General features: G+C 41.4%; 1 protein-coding gene across 1 annotated transcript in view; it reads right to left on the reverse strand.

Annotated features, from left to right (window-relative positions):
- Positions 1–16,481, reverse strand: part of USH2A (usherin) — a 681,041-nt gene that overhangs the window by 39,407 nt on the left and 625,153 nt on the right. Inside the window, exons 61-63 of the mRNA XM_032319004.1 lie at positions 12,558–12,785; positions 5,880–7,396; positions 2,800–3,121 (exon numbers count right to left, since the gene is read on the reverse strand). Of these exons, the coding sequence (XP_032174895.1) occupies positions 2,800–3,121; positions 5,880–7,396; positions 12,558–12,785 (2,067 nt within the window). The remainder of the gene's footprint in view (positions 1–2,799; positions 3,122–5,879; positions 7,397–12,557; positions 12,786–16,481) is intronic.

Consider the following 16,481-nt stretch of genomic DNA (forward strand, 5'->3'; position numbering starts at 1 on the left):
TAGTGTCTGACACCTTCAGGGCACACCACGCGAAAGACCGCCTACCCAACTACAGATCATCGCCACCCTTTGATTAACAGGTCCATACGTCTGGGCGGTTTTTCAGTTCTCTGGTTTGATTCTCAGAAATAGAAGTTACCTCAAAAATACAATCCTCTGCAGAAGGGTCAAATCATTGACAGATGTTGGGTGAACCAGCGCCTCCAGGACCATGAAGGTATTTTCTGAAAGGCAGCTTGCCGATGAAGTACCCTCATACAGCTTTGAGAGTAAAGCAAATTCATCTCAATGGCAAAATGTTCTTTTGTAAAAGGGAAAATCAATTCTTTTAGTACATTACTTCCTAAATGGCTTCTGTAAGATGAGTCAGGGTCTATATAGACTCCGCAGTTCCACAGGCTAAATACATCTGATATTTTAGTTCATTTATTTCAGCATTTATTCTATACTTCTCAAAATATTTTCTGTAAGAACCAGGCTTCGGGCAGATAGGCTAGATTTTACCCTCTGGCTTCTTATTTTGTAACAAGGTAGGATTAGCTAATAAGCGCAAATCTGAGCTCAGTTTGTTATGGAAGCCCCATTAAATACGTCGATAGGGGGAATGAGTTTGGAGGAGAAGCATGACCCAGAGCTGATGGAGTTACAGAAGAAAACAGAACAGGCTGAGGTCTACTCTCCTCTGAATCGGGGGTCCCTGGGTTCCTGCTTGTCCTTAGCTCTGGGTAAGAGAACGCACTAGAGCTAAGACAGATAGGTGAGGTTTAACACGCCTTAAAAAACTGGCATAAGACTTCAGTGGATCATCTGGCCAATTACTGAACCCAATGGCACAACATAATGCCAAAAAAGCTATAACCGCTGGTTTGCTTTCAGGATCTATGGGCCATTTAGTTTCATCTAATTAGAAGCCAAATATTACTTGCTGATTGCATTCTGCTCTGTCACAAAGATGTGCTTTTATTCATAAGGGAGAATAGATCATTGAGAATAGAGGAATCTTTGATAATTTGACACTTTTTAAGTAAAGATGAAGAGAAAAGAACAAAATTCTGGCTGTTTCTAATATTATTTTGTTTCCAACTGTGGTATCAATAGATATTTTGTTTATGACATGAACCACATCTTTTCCCTAAACCTCTGAGGCCTGAGGTGTTTTTTAAATAATTTTTTTTCCAGATTTTACAAAGGTAGTAAAATACCTATACTGTATATTTTGTAATATCCTCAGAATGATCTGATAGTAAAATACGACATTTCTGTAGCAAGACATAGTCACATTACGTGGGATAAATAAATGCTATAAATGTTCAGATTGCATTTTGCTGCCATATGAGTTGTGCCGAACCTAGAAAAAACTTAAAGATTTGGAAACAGAGAGAAGGGATTACGGATACATATCTGTGTATTTCTCCAAACCATTCAAGGATCTTTTTATATTTTCAATTTTTACTAACTTCCTTGGGTAATTTGTCTCACACGTTATTGGCCCAAAATATACTCTTCTAACACTTACAATGTTATCTCCAATCACTGCACTCATTGATCAGCTCAACATATTTCTGGTGACTTCGTGATTTTATTCTTTCTGGTTATGGTGAGCTTTTCAAGGTTCAGTTTCCTCTTTTAGAAAATTGCCCTTGGCATGGTGCCTGGCACTTAGGGCTTGTCTCCATCAGCAAGCTTCTGACTGCAAGCAAGAGAAACTGGTTCTGACTTATGCAAAAGGAAGTTTATTGGGAGTGCATGGGATTAAGAGAATAGTTGAAGAACCATGCCTGGAAATAGCAGGGATAAGAAATCTTTTGGATTGAGGTTAGGGATATTTTATCAGGACTTCTCATCTCTGCCTTTTAAAATTTTGAGTCACTGCGCAGAAGATGAACCTCCGGGCGAGTATGAGGGGTAGATGTTAACGGATAAAAGACAAACATTTATTCTTTTCTACAGCTCATCCTTTTAAAGAGCAACAATGTCCTCTTTCTATAAAAATGTGAGAACATGTAGAACATGTGAGAACATGAGTAGGCTTCTGTGCCTACTCCCTGGTTAAGAGATAGCCTGACACATTCAGTGACCGACACTCCCCCACAGACCGGAGCAAGGGGTGGAGGAATCACCCCCCTAACCTCCCTCCCCCCCAGAAATGGAGTTGCTATCATAAGAAAAATAAAAAACATTCCGAGAGCAAAACAAAGTAAACTTAACAGAAGTCCTCTAAGGGGTTCAAAATATTTTCAGAATATTTTTCTTAATTCATGACATTTTAGGCATATGCAAAATCCTATTTTTTAGACTGCTCTCATACAAAACTTGCTTCGCCCCCATGCACAGGTTTGTTGTTTTCCGGTAGACATTTCTCCAACACTCCATATCTTTCTTGAGCACAGGAGTGAAGATACTTGCCACTGGGTTTTATTTTATCTTGGTATAATTAAGGAGTTATTTTCAAAGTGATTTTTTTAACAAGGAGTGTTTCCTGCCAAGGCAACACTGACGGAGGGATGCTTAATGGTAGAAATCACTTCATTAATAAGGAATGCAAATACCTCACCTGACATTTACATAGGAAGAACGAGCATATATCACATGGTTCAAGAACCAAGAAAATGAAGAAGGCAAATGAATATGGTCTTTCCTCATTTACTCATTTATTGCTTTAAAAATTTTAGAGGATATTATTGAATTCCTTAAGCCCCGTGTTTAAGTGGTTTTTCAAATTGCAAGGCATTTTTACAGGCAGGGGCTGATGTGTGCCTATAATCTCAGTGTGAATAGTTGATAATACACATTTCTTACCTGATACTCATATTCTGTGAAAGGCAATAGTTCAGAATCCGTGAAAGAGTTTGAGCTTCCATTATAGGCGAGCACTGGGTTTGATTTCCCAGGTTGAGTTGTTCTTTGTCTTCTGTACAGCTCATAATATAAAACTTTTCCATTTGGTTGAAGTGGTTCCGTCCACGAAAGGGCGACTGTGGGCTGGAACCCCCCCGGGGCCATCCGTACGTCTAGATGTGGCGGGAGCTGCATCAGAGGCGCAACCTCAGGGGTCTGTAGGGATGCCCAGTCACTTGACGCACACCCCAGCATGGTGCAGGCTTGAATTCGAACTTCATACCTTCAGGACACAAGGGCGAAATTACCCATTATTGGCAAAACAGGTTTTCAAGGGAGGAATATTTACAAGACTGTTTCTCAGGAAAAAAAAAAAAAAAAAAAGACTATGTGCCGAAAAGAAAAAAGACAAATCCGTTTACATTTATTCTTATCTGCAGCTCATCCTTTTAAAGAGCAACAATGTCCTCTTTCTATAAAAATGTGAGAACATGTTAAATCCTCCTGGCTTCCCAAACTAAAACAAAACTTCTCAACTGTCTGGAAAGGGTGGCCACGATTCTTCCCTGTAACAGGATTGTAAGGGATACATTCACTTCCAAGGTTCTCTCCAACATAAAAAATTCTGGTATTCTGCAGAATTACTTAACACAACGATGACGAATGCAGACCTTTGGGGGGCATGAACCAGTTCTCCGTAGCCCTGGGCTCTTTCTACCTCTGCAGCCGGAGCTAAATGATTCCCCAGGAATGTTTCCGGGTCATGAAGGAACATCATGGAGTTAAGGTCTCAGTGGTAATAAATCCCCTCACCTGATACCTGACATCTTAAAACAGGCTCTCTTACACCACACAAAGACCTTTTGGGGCCAAAGTTAACCCAGCTACATGCTAGATTATCAATCATGGAGACACCTTATCACCAGCCAGTTAAACTCAACCAATCAATTATGTTTTGCCTCATAGTTGGTCTCCTGCCACCTGGAAAGGTCTATTTACATAGCTGGGACTTACCCTTTCCAACAAGAGGGGCTTTTGTTAGTATTAAGTGCCTACAGCGGCACCTAAGTGCTTTCTTCCCTCTGCTCCCAGGCCCCACGGATTTTATGACACCTTGATCTTCCCTCCAGCTGCAGCCACTTTTTTTTTTTTTCTATCTTTACCTCTTTTGGTTCCAGCTTTTCCTCTTCTCTTTTCTGCTCTCCCTCCTCTTAGCGCTGCGTTCTGTTCTCTTCCTTATTTTCTTTCTTTTCCCCCTGCTCTCTTCTTTTTCCCCCTTCCCCTTCTTAATGACACACCTTTCTTCTTTTGTGGCATCTTTCCCCTTTTCTGCTTCTCCCTCCTGTCCGCTCCGCTGCTCATCTCCGCTGGGAGGGACCACTGGTTTACGGGTGCATCGGTGCCTCTGTGTGTTACGGCGCGGACTCCTAACCAATTCTGGGAAGTCCATTTCAATTTTCCATACATAGATTATTTGTTTTCTGGATCATCTGTGGTAGTTTTAAAATTCTGGTTCACATTCCTTTTGCTCCTTGAATATTCCCATGCTCCTTCCTCCTACTGACCTGCTGGAGTTACCCCCAGGAGGACACACTAATTTGCAATATTCAATAAGCATTAAGCTGCTAGAAAAACCCCAAACTACATGAACCCCAACTTCATATAGAAGTGATGTGTTGTTTCAAGTCATGAATGTCACTTATCTCTTAAATGAGAACGGAGAGTGCTGAGGCATCTCTTGTCGCCTTAAGTATCATTGTTAGGTTTATCAGATGATCAGATTCCTCCCACCCCAGCCTGTGAAAAGTGCTTCTTTCACACCTGGAAACCTTTTTCTTTAGAAACCTTTTTGGCTAAGAGTTTCAAAGGGGAGCAAGCTGATACGATTTTTTCAAATTTGCAGGTACCAGTCAGGTAAAGAGGAAGCCAGTATAAAATGCACAGCTCTGCAGCTAACCTGGGTCTTTTTTTTAATGCCCCAAATCAGAGTAAGATAAAAGGCAACTCACACGGTATGTGGATTAGCTATGAAGGATACCTGCGGAAGTTTTAATTATTGTTTAATATTTAATGCGACCTTAAATAATTGTCATGAGTAGATGCATAAGACTATGAATGTTTCATTTAAACAGCACTATATATCAGAGATAATTATAGGAGGGATCTAATCTACACATCAGTAGATTACAATAATAGCTGAATTTTACCAGTGGTGGTTGGAAATCAACACTCTTTCAGCCTTTAATTTTTTTTAAGTGGTTCTGTTCATTTTACTAAATTTTAAGCATAAAATGTCTTTTATTACTCTTCTCACTGGGGATGTAAGTTACTTAAAATGTGATAGGGAAAAATGCCAAGTAATTCTTCAAGCTAGAAGAAAAGGGCCAGTGGTAAGGTTCCTTCGTAGGGAGAGCAGCACACATCCATGTGCGTCAGAGAGCCCCAAGGGGACCGTTGAGAAACAGGACGGAGCAAATCGGCACCATCCTGGAAAGTCATGAGATCAGAGCTGGGGGAATCCTAAGGGGTTGGGGAAATAGAGTCTGATGAGTCTTATTATCCCTGGAGGAAGTGCAGGCTCTCCCCCAAACAAAATTTGGGTCAGTCCAACTCTGGCTAATAAGAGCTCTTACTGGTATTTTCTTCCTCTTTACAATAATAACCTACTTTTCTTCAATGCCTGGATCAGATGACACCATCCGGGTTCTCACAACTGTTCAGGGGCCTGGATGTTTTCAGGAGGGACTAGACTCAGGGAAGGGGCCCATCTCTGCAACGTGTTCCCGACATGGTGGTGAACTGCAAACATTTCTGAAAAACTGACTTTCAAGCTGTCACCTGTGAGAATTTTGCTCTCTAGGAGTTACGCAAGCAAGTTTTGACTGGATGAGGACGTGTTTAGTCCACTGTCAATGGTTAAGTGGTTGGGGGTTGGAGACATCCCCCAACTTGCTTCTAGAGTTTTCTTTTGAACGGACTGCGGGCTCATGCTATAGAAAGCACAGTGGCTTATTCTTACCGAATCTGAGTTGACCACTTACCTGTGAAATGGCTTCAGCTGGTCTACTACGAGTGACTGCGTGTCAAAAGAAGTATGACTTTTATTGATGTGTATGATTTTTGTTTCTTTTTCAAACAGCTCTCGGATAAAGAGGGTATAATTGACGATATCGCCATTTGTCCTCACCGGAGCGTCCCAGTTCACTAAAATCTCTTGCGGGCCCTTGGCCTTCAATTTTGGAGGTTCTACCCCTGAAGGTGCTGAGGGGCTGGTTCTGTCTTTGACAAGTGGACTCAAAACACCCCCTTGGCTGTTGTTGGCAGTCACTGTGTAGCCATACTCCATGCCTGGGGTGAGAATGAAATCGTGGTAGCGGGTTTCCAGACCAGTATAGACAATGGTGCCATCCCGTCTAAGTTCATAACTTCTGATCTGGCCGTTTGGGTTTCTGGGAGGTTTCCAAGTGATTTCTATGGATTCTGAGCCTGTGACTTGCAATTTTGGAGGCTCCATGTCCTGCGGTGGGGCCTCCAGGGTCCACGCTGATCTTGGCTCACTCTCTGTACAACCTCCGTTCGTGCAGGCTTCCAGGGAGAAGTTATACTGAGTATAAGGTTGGAGGTCAGAAACCAGCAGGGACAGGTTCTGCCCAGCAAGGTACTCCTTACCGTCCAATTTAAGCAAATATTTAGTGATTTTTCCATTTTGAACCGACGGTGGTGACCATGATACATTTATCTGAGTAGCGCTGAGGGTCCAGAGAGCTGGAGGGCTGACTCCTGCTGGGGCAGCCTCGGGCGTTGTGATGTTAGTGGGTTTGCTGGTGGAGCAGCCTCCCGCTGAGCAGGCTATGAGGGCATAAATGTAGGTAGAAAATGGAAGCAGCTCTTTGTCTGTATAATTGAAAGTCACAGCATCAAAGCTGAAAGGATAGAGCACTCCATTCCTCTGAAGTTTGTATGACTGGATAATACCATTGGACTGTTCGGGGGGGATCCAGGAAATCAGCAGTCTTGGGGGATTCATAGATACATAGGCTACCTCAGGTGGAGAGAGACCTTCTGGAGGTGCCTGCATTGTCCTTACTACTTGCCAAGAGCTACAGGTATGGCCTGCTGAATTCCAAGTGTGGATTTTATATTCACACTGCGTCCATGGCTGCAGACCAGTGTCATTATACATAAATGTGTTCCTTTCAGTATCATATTCTGTGAAAACAATTTTCTCATCGGCCTGGATTGTCTGATTTCCCCAAGCTTTTCCCTCGAAGCACCTGCGAATGACTTCATAGCGAATTATCTTTCCGTGTGGGTGGAGAGGCTCAGACCAGCTCAGCTCAATGCTGGTGGACCCCACAGACAGGATCGTAGGCACTAACTGAGAGTGGGGAGGGGCTTCCTCTGTCCACAGGGGCTGGGGCACTGAGTGTGCACAGCCCGCGTTGGTGCAGGCCTCCAGGGTCAGCGTGTAGAGGCTGAAAGGGACCAGGCGTCGGAAGAGAAACTGACGATTCAAGCCAGCGTACTCCAGGATACCCTCGCTGAAGATGTTGTAGGTCTGCAGGAAGCACAGAAGCAGAGAGAAAATAATGTGCAGCATATGATTTCTTGGTGTAGCTGTTTTGTCCCTTTTAACCTTCTCTCCCTCCTATTCCTCATCTTGATGGTCCTAATCCAGATGAAACATTCTGATATTAATTTTGGGAATGTGATATTTTCTAGTTAATGAAAAGTCCACAAAAAGAAGAACAATGGTTCCCTTTGCCTTTTTTTTTTTTTAAGGTTGGATATCATATAAGCACATATCTAAAAGCTAAGGACTGTTGAAGCTGATTCTTTGACTTAAAAAGTCAAATGCGTCTCCTCCTATTCTTATTTTTTTAAAGGTAAGGAACAGTATTCATATCCCCTGTTTTATAGATGATGACCACTTTGGATTTCATTCTGAGTGGGGTAAGTTGTCTATCTACATTGTCCATCTCTTTATAGCATTTACTGGGAAATTGAATTATATTACTTAACCATTTGTACCAGGGTGTCAGGGCTGAAAATGTCTGTGTATCTATGCATGGGCACACATACATACACATATATGCATATATGTGTTCTACATATTTACACAAATATAGATACAAACTTGGAATGACTAGAAGATGGAATAAACCATGCTGTTTTCTCTTGCAGGCCATGGAAGAATGGATTGCTCCTTTGGAGCAAAGTACCCTTCGGTTCTGGGAAAACCATCTGAACATTTGTTATATAAATGCAGAGCAAATTTTCATCCCATATTATTCATCATTCTTTGTGAAAGATGGGAAGTAACTCAACTTGAATGTAGATGTTTTTGTATAGTGATTTCCTGCCCTTTCCCAGCCTCGATGCGCCTGAGAGATATGATACATCCCTGTGGTTGGTAGTGACTCCTGAGGATGGCATACCTCCAGAGCGGCAGGGGTGTATTTCAGAATACCCTGGCAGACAGTAACTTCTTTCAAGACATGTCTCCAAAGGCAAAGGAAACAAAAGCGAATATGGACTTTTGGGACTTCATCAAGATGAAAAGCTTCTGCACAGCAAAGGAAACAGTCAACAAAACAAAGAGCCAACCCACAGAATGGGAGACGATATTTTCAAATGACAGTACAGATAAAGCGGTGATATCCAAGATCTGTAAAGAAATCCTCAAACTTAACACACACAAAACAGATAATCACATCAAAAAATGGGCAGAAGACATGAACAGACACTTCTCCAAAGAAGACATACAAATGGCTATCAGACATATGAAAATATGTTCATCCTCATCAGCCATCAGGGAGATTCAAATCAAAACCACATTGAGATACCACTTCACACCAGTTAGAATGGCCAAAACTAACAAGACAGGAAACAACGTCTGTTGGAGAGGGTGTGGAGAAAGGGGAACCCTCTCACACTGTTGGTGGGAATGCAAGTTGGTGCAGCCACTTTGGAAAACAGTGTGGAGATTCCTTAAGCATCTGTACGCCAGTGTTCATAGCAGCAATGGCCACAGTCACCAAACTGTGGAAAGAACCAAGATGCCCTTCAACAGACAAATGGATAAAGAAGATATGGTCCATATATACTATGAAGTATTATGCCTCCATCAGAAAGGATGAATACCCAACTTTTGTATCAACATGGATGGGACTAGAAGAGATTATGCAGAGTGAAATAAGTCAAGCAGAGTCAAACATATGGTTTTGCTTACTTGTGGAGCATAAGGAATAACATGGAGGACATGGAGAGATGGAGAGGAAGAGTGAGTTGGGGGAAATTGGAGGGGGAGATGAATCATGAGAGACTGTGGACTCTGAGAAACCGGAGGGGAGGGGGCATGAGGGGCTGGGTGAGCCTGGTGGTGGGTATTATGGAGGGCATGTTTTTGCATGGAGCACTGGATGTGGTGCATAAACAATGAATTCTGAAACAATGAATTCTGGAAATTAGTATTATTTGATACTAATCTCTAATTAGTATCAAATTTAGCTTTCCCTCTGCACCTTAGCTTCTAGATGGGTTTGGGGAAAAACACTTGACTATGCTGAATGGTCTCACTTTAAGTATCTTACTTTAAATTTTAAGAGGGTGACTCCCCCCTTGTAGTCCTATTCCATTCCCCCGCATGTTCTTTCTTTCATTTTCCAAAGTGATTCTTTAATATTTTCTCCTTTCCTCGCAAACTGCCATCACCCTCTTCTGTCTCTCATAGGTGGTTGTTGACAGAACCACATACTTGACTGGAGAAATAGAAGCAGTCAGAAAGGAATATTCCCATGCTATGTATTATCCTCACCATATCCATGTGAATCCAGACTCACACTGTGTGCTCTCCTTCCTTGTGCTCTGGATGAAGTATCTCTACCCTGAGGAGCCCACCTGAGCTCTGGGTCCCATACCCGCTCCTTCTACAGATTTCATGGCTGCAATCCTTCTCATTATCTCTTGCATCACCAATTTATCTCCCTCTACTGGGCTATTTCCATTAGTGTTTAAATGTACTCTAGTATCTTTCATTGATTTTTAAATACAATTTCTTGACACGCTAGTCCCCCAGCTACTGTCCTGTTTCTCTGCTTTTCATCTATGCTTCTTTAAAGATTTGGGGTCCTCATGCTTCACTTGCTATTTTCTCCTCAAGCTATCCCAACCTGGTTTCTCATTTCACCATTTGATCTTCTTGTCAAGGTCACAATGATTACCTCATTTCCAGGTCCAGCATGACTTCTCTGCCCTCATTCCACTTGATCTTTCAACAGCATCAGACATACTTTCTCCACATTTTGGGATGCCCCACTCATCTACCCGTCCTTCTACCTCACTTGCCTCTTCTCAGTCTCCTTTGCTGGCCCCACTGCCTCCTCTTGACCTCCAAATTTCTGTATTACTCAGAGCTTGAGCCCTGTCTCTTATCATTTCTACTTATATTCTCTCCATACCTGATATCCTCTAGACCCATGGATTTAAATGCCACTCATATACTAATGAATTCCAAAAATAGAGTTCTAGACATATACCTCCAACTGTCTACTTGTCCCTTCAAACCTGTATACTTCCCAGCCTTACCTTCTCAGTCAATGACTCAAGGCCTGAATATCCCTTTTCCTTCCTGTTTCACAACCAGTCCATTAACAGATCCTGTCAGCTTTGCTTTCTGGATATATCTTCAATTCATCTACATGTTCTGTCCTCACAGCTTCCATTCAAATTCAAGCCACCATTAATTCTACCTTAAATTTTTAGCATCTTCCAAATTTCACTGGTCTTCTTAGAGTCCATTTTATACATAGCAGCGAGAGTGATTTTGAAAAACATAAATTTGATTATACTATTTAATTGCCCAAACCTTTCAGTAATTTTTCATCACACTTAGAATAAGTTCCAAACTCATCACAGCCCACAAGGTTGGGCACAATCTACTTCCTACCAATCTGCCATTTTCATCTTTCTCTCCGTGTACCCCACCCCCCAATACGTCAACCACACTGGCTTTCTTCCCTTCATCTGAATGCACCAAGTTCATTCCTGGCTTCAGGCCTTGCATTTGCTGTTCAGTTTGTCTGGAACATTTTGCTCTCATATCTTCACATGACTGACTCGGTCTTGTCATTCAGGGCTCAGCTCAAATGTCAATTCAAATGATCATCCATTCTAAAACAGCCCGAGTAGGCATAATTACATTATTGTGTTTAATTTTTTTTTATAGTGTTCATCCTTCTCTGAAATTCTCTTATTTGTGTACTAGCTTTTTGTTTGCCTCTCTGGACCACCACCATTCATATGCACGTGTGCACACAAACACACTCTCACACATACACACACAAGGTGTGTGACAGCAGGGAGGACCTTGCTTGTCTTGTTCACTCCTGAATAAATGCCTGGCATTTAGTAGAAGCTTAATAAATATTTGGTGAAATATAAATGAAAGTAAAGGAGGAGATATTCCTATTGTCAGTCATACGAAGAAGAGGCAGACGCTGGAATGGGACACAAACACTCAATAGGAGGGAATGGGTATCAAAAGGATGGGTATGAAGAGAGACTCTTTTCTCTGATGGGATCTTAGGGCATTGGCTTGGATTTTGAGACCCTGGATCATATGGCTCAAGCCTCCTGTCCTAGACTGGGGTAAGTCAGGCACTGTCACCTGTAGGCCGGCTGGTAGAAGGCAGCTTGCTTCTGATGCCTCTTGCAGGCCTGCAGCTTGGCTGAGAGGCAGCCATTGTACTAAGCAGTGAGGCTGTTACCTGGAGGCCCTCGAGGATGGGCCTGGGCTTGTGAGCTCTAGTTACAGTTCTAACTTGTTGCTGTAGGTAATTTCTGCTGTCATCTTCCTTGTAGGGTTTTCAGAGAAGCTTTCTTCAAAGTTACAGCTTAGTCTTAACTGTTCTATGTGGAGTTAATAGGGGGACTCTTGACCACCTGGAGAAGGAGTGGTCGAGAAGGGGACCGGCAGCCCGATCAGGGCTTAAGCGGTGGTCCAGGACTAGAGGCAGGCACAGTCTGACCGGTAAGTCACCCCAGCTGTTGGGGACGAGTATCCAAAAGGTAGATGAAGACTGGCTTGCATGTGGGTGATCACTCAAATCAATGAAATGCAGTCTAGTAACAGAAATGCCATCTTATTTGTGCTCACAGACCGGTAAAACCCAAGACGCACCTAGGTCCTTAGTAAGACTGCTCTTCACGGCTACATATGGAGGTGGGGGTGCTGGCAGACATGGGGGGGCTTTCTGTCTTCTGCTTAATGAGCTCGGCTCAAAGTGCAAATTAGGCAGGACTAAAGCAAATAACTGTGCAGGATAAGTCAGGAGGCAGTAAGAACAGTCATGTAGAGTTCCGTTTTGGCGTGACTTCCTGACTTCAAATTGCAATTCGATCATTTGCAATGGGGGCTTGGGCAATTATTTAGCCTTGATATGCCTCATGAAGTTTAGTGGTGCCTACCTGGTAGGGTTGATGTGCAAGTTAAATGAGATAATCCATGGAGAGCGCTTAGCCCAGTGTTGGGTTCGTAGGAAGCATAATACATGGGAGCTAGTTTTCTCTGATCTATGATTAAGTGCCTGGAGGAGCTATCAAGGAGGATTAAACAGACGGTGAAGGGTGTTTCCCCACGGTGACCTGATGGCATGTCAGGGCTCATCTATTTATCTGGAGGACACCAAACACGATTTCATATTCAGAGAAGACGTTACCTTAATCACACCATTGGTTCTCACGGGCTCTGACCACTGTAGCAACAACGCCCGGCCGTTCTCTTGCTGTTCTACTGTAAAGTTGCTCAGTCCACTTGGGGAAGATTCTAGGGTTTGAACCACGGTCCAGGGGCTTGAAATGTCTCCTGCCTGGTTTGTGGCCACAATTCCAATGTGATATGTTGTGAATGGTTCTAACCCAAATAGGTGGGCTTGATGGCTTGTTCCCTGCGTGCACAAAAATTAACAGGTTAGATTCCTTTTAGGAACTAACAATTGCTGGAAGGTCATTCTCTGACCAAGGTACATTAGCAACGGCAGCATAAATCTCACAACAGAGTTTTGAATTACTAAGAAAACAATGTGGCTTTTTTATTGTTCTTCACACCTGAATATACTGTCAAATGTTGTATAATTTCAGACATACACAAAGTGGGGATCAGATAGAATCCTTGCCTTTCCAGAGCTTGCAACCCAAAGGATGTGATACATAACATTAAAAAAAAAAAAAAAGGTGCTTCAGGTGAGTGCGGCATCCGGCTCATGGTGGAAATCAGTGGCACCAAGTTTCATGACAAAGAATGAGATAATCTTAAGGGCTTGGAGGTCTAACTGGAACGGTTAATCCCCAGCACAATTTGTATACACATCTGACTCTCCCCAGTCTCCCTCCCTCCTCTTGGTGAGTATTTCTATCTTACAGATGCAGTAAAACAGAAACAAGAAAACAAAACAACAAGCAAGCTTAACTGTAAAAAATAAACATGCTTAGAGAAGTCTACTAGTGATATATATACATGTGAAAATAGTCTCATTTGTTAAAAACATCATAGCTGGAACCATCAAACTTACCAACAATAACTTTTAGCTAGGCTTTGAGAATTTGGTTTTTGTTGATTTAAAAGGAAAAAAAAAGATAGGATTAGAGGGGTTTTTTGTTTGGTTTTGTTTTGTTTTTTTTTCCTGCTTGGAGAGAACATTTAATGTATTTTACATAACTAAAAGCTGGAACTAAAAGTCTTCATGTTTTGAAAGCGCCCAGGGTGCTCTTTCTACATCTGGGCTGTGTGGATATGTCTGTTTATGAATAGCAAATATGTCTGCAAGTGGACCATGAATATGTGTATAGATAACACACACATACACACACACGCATACGTGCACACACACACACACACACACATCTAGAGACACAAACTGACACACAGAGACACCCAGAGGCACCCAGACACACAGACACACTTTCTTTTGTGTACGATATGTGAGTAATCATGAGGAAGTTTTGAATGGCTTCATGATGTGTAAGATCAGGTTTGGTTTATTAGATGTTTAAACATGACAGTTTTCAATTGTCCTCCTCTTGGTGGATATAAAAGGATGAACATGAGGGAGAGAAGAGGAAGTTATTTCTGAGAGTAGATACCTGAAATTCTACTAGAAATTCTCCTAATTGAGAGACATCTGAATATCATTTTGAATAAAATCTTAAAGTGGCAAAGTCAATTTGAATCATTTTCTAAAAAACTGGTCAGACAAAATCAAAACACTTTGTAGAAATAATTTTTGACACTGTTTCCTCACATTCTTGGTTATAAGTTTCACCTGTCTAATGTCTCTTATTATGTGTTAAACACGAGCAGAGAAAATATAATTTCCTTTATTTATCAAAAACTTCTAAGTCAATTTTCCTCTTTCAATAAGTCCCATTATGATATTACATGCTAACCTCTTGAAATCTTTTAATATTTAAACATTTGCTAAGCGACCAGACTCTGAAACAAATTTTATAGAAATACTAATTTCTCTTTTTTAAAATATTAAAAGTTGGATCATAAATATTTAAAACTTATTTCTCCACAACACTGGATTGGTCTTTTAGATAAATATAGCACAGAACTAGAATGACCATAATGAATATTAAATCTGAAGATGCTACAAGTCCCGATTACAAACATTCTTTTCTGATAAATGATTCCTTTTCTGTAGAAATAGGGCAAACATGGGCAAGATTAATAATGCAAAAAAGAAAAACTCTTTGTTCAGAATATTCAGTAATGGGTGCCAAAAAAGCATAAGCTCCAAAGCAAATAGTAATCACCTCTAACAGATTATATATAAAAAAGGTAGGCTGTTGGGGGACATTTAGAGATAGCTTTTGTCATAAGAAACATGAAAAGCATGTGGGCTATAAAGCAAAAACATATGTATATTGTCAATAGCAGCACCTGCTCAATTACAGTTTATTTCAGAGCTGAGAATTCCATCCAGCCCCTAGATGGCAATACTATCAAACACTTTTGGTAACACGAGTACTTAATGATTAACAACCGGCATTCAGTCATCCAACACACTCCAGGCAACCATTAAAAAAATAACAAAACTGATTTCATTATAGATCCTTTTAATAAACATTTATAGCTCACATCCCCAGAACGCCGAAGTATTCAGAATGCCCCGGCCTCAAAACCTCCGCCATCTAATGTAGAAATAGGACCTGCAGATCTCAAGTTGAAGTTCGTGCGTGCCTGACACCGAGATCTTTAGAGGTTGATTCCTACAAAAGGTGATTACGGTAGTTGTTTTGCTTACTTTGGTTGTATCTTACAAAAAAAAAAAAAGAAAGAAAGAATCTCATATTGTAAATGTAAAGGAAGTGTGTGAAGGAGAATTTTTATAGCATAAATTTACGCCGAGGACTAGTTCCCATATTATGTTATTTGTGAAGAGCTGCAACACACACACACACACACACACACACACACACACACACACACACACACCCCTCTTAAATAAACCTCATTAATGATCATGCTTTTTGTCCATGTTTAGTAAAGGCCATATGAAAAAAAAAATGCAGAAAATTTAAAAATGGCAAAACGGTCCTTACCAATATATTCTTCGACATTATATTATTCTCTCTTGAGTGGATTTCCAACACCAAAGTTCACTATTTTAGAATCCTGTAAAATTTGGGCACAGTTCATTCTGCAGATTGGGTTCTATCTTGTTTGTTTATTCAGTTACTCAGATTTTCCTCCCCTTAAATTCAGATTGTCTTGAACACTGTCTACCTTACATGTTTTGGATTAAATTCTTTCCTTGGGGGATATAGTGTTCTCCCCTATTGACTAGTAAAATCATCATCAAAATCCATTTTTTTCCCTTTCACTCCTCTGCTCCCCCTTCCTCCTTCCCTTATGGAGACGATCTGGTTGGATACTCTTACTGCTTCTTCTTCGTTGTCCTTATTTTGATCCTTCTTTCCCTCACTCTTCCATCTTACTGATTCTTAGGAGATAGATTTCTTGTCATCCCCGATCTCTGGGCTACCAGCTTGGGCTCACTTCCCATCTGTCCATGTTCTTCCCATGTGCACATCCACCTAATGTTCATATTTTTACCCTATAAGTACATTGACTACTTTTGTTCGGCAGCCAGTGGAAAGAATGATTCAACAGAGGAAAACAGGAAAAATGCAGCCTCCACAATCTAATATTTCTAACGAGACTTAGCTTAAAAAAAAAAAAAACTTATATGCATAAGGGCTGCAGTCTGGATACAAAGCAGTATGTCCTTTTATGAGACATAAAGATGAGACTCTCTGGAACGTTTTGCCAGTTGAGGTTCTGCTGGCAATCTGAACTACATTTTAACCTCTCAACTCTGCTCCTGGGGGCACATGAAACTACTTGGAGTCTTCAGCAGTCTGACAATTTTACACCATTCTCCTCTGATTATTTTTGACGACTTGAAGTGCCCCAAAGGTGGCCCTGGGGTCAATAGGTTTATGTAGGTTGAAAATGATCAAAAATTACCATTGATCTGTAGCTGTCAATAAAAGGCTGCGTGGGGAGACTCCCTGCACAAATGTTTAAACTGCATAAAGCAACCTAACTTAGTCATCTTTGAGTCTATTGATCTGAT

The sequence above is a fragment of the Mustela erminea genome, chromosome 17 (assembly GCF_009829155.1).
Source record: "Mustela erminea isolate mMusErm1 chromosome 17, mMusErm1.Pri, whole genome shotgun sequence".
Lineage (NCBI taxonomy): Eukaryota > Metazoa > Chordata > Mammalia > Carnivora > Mustelidae > Mustela > Mustela erminea.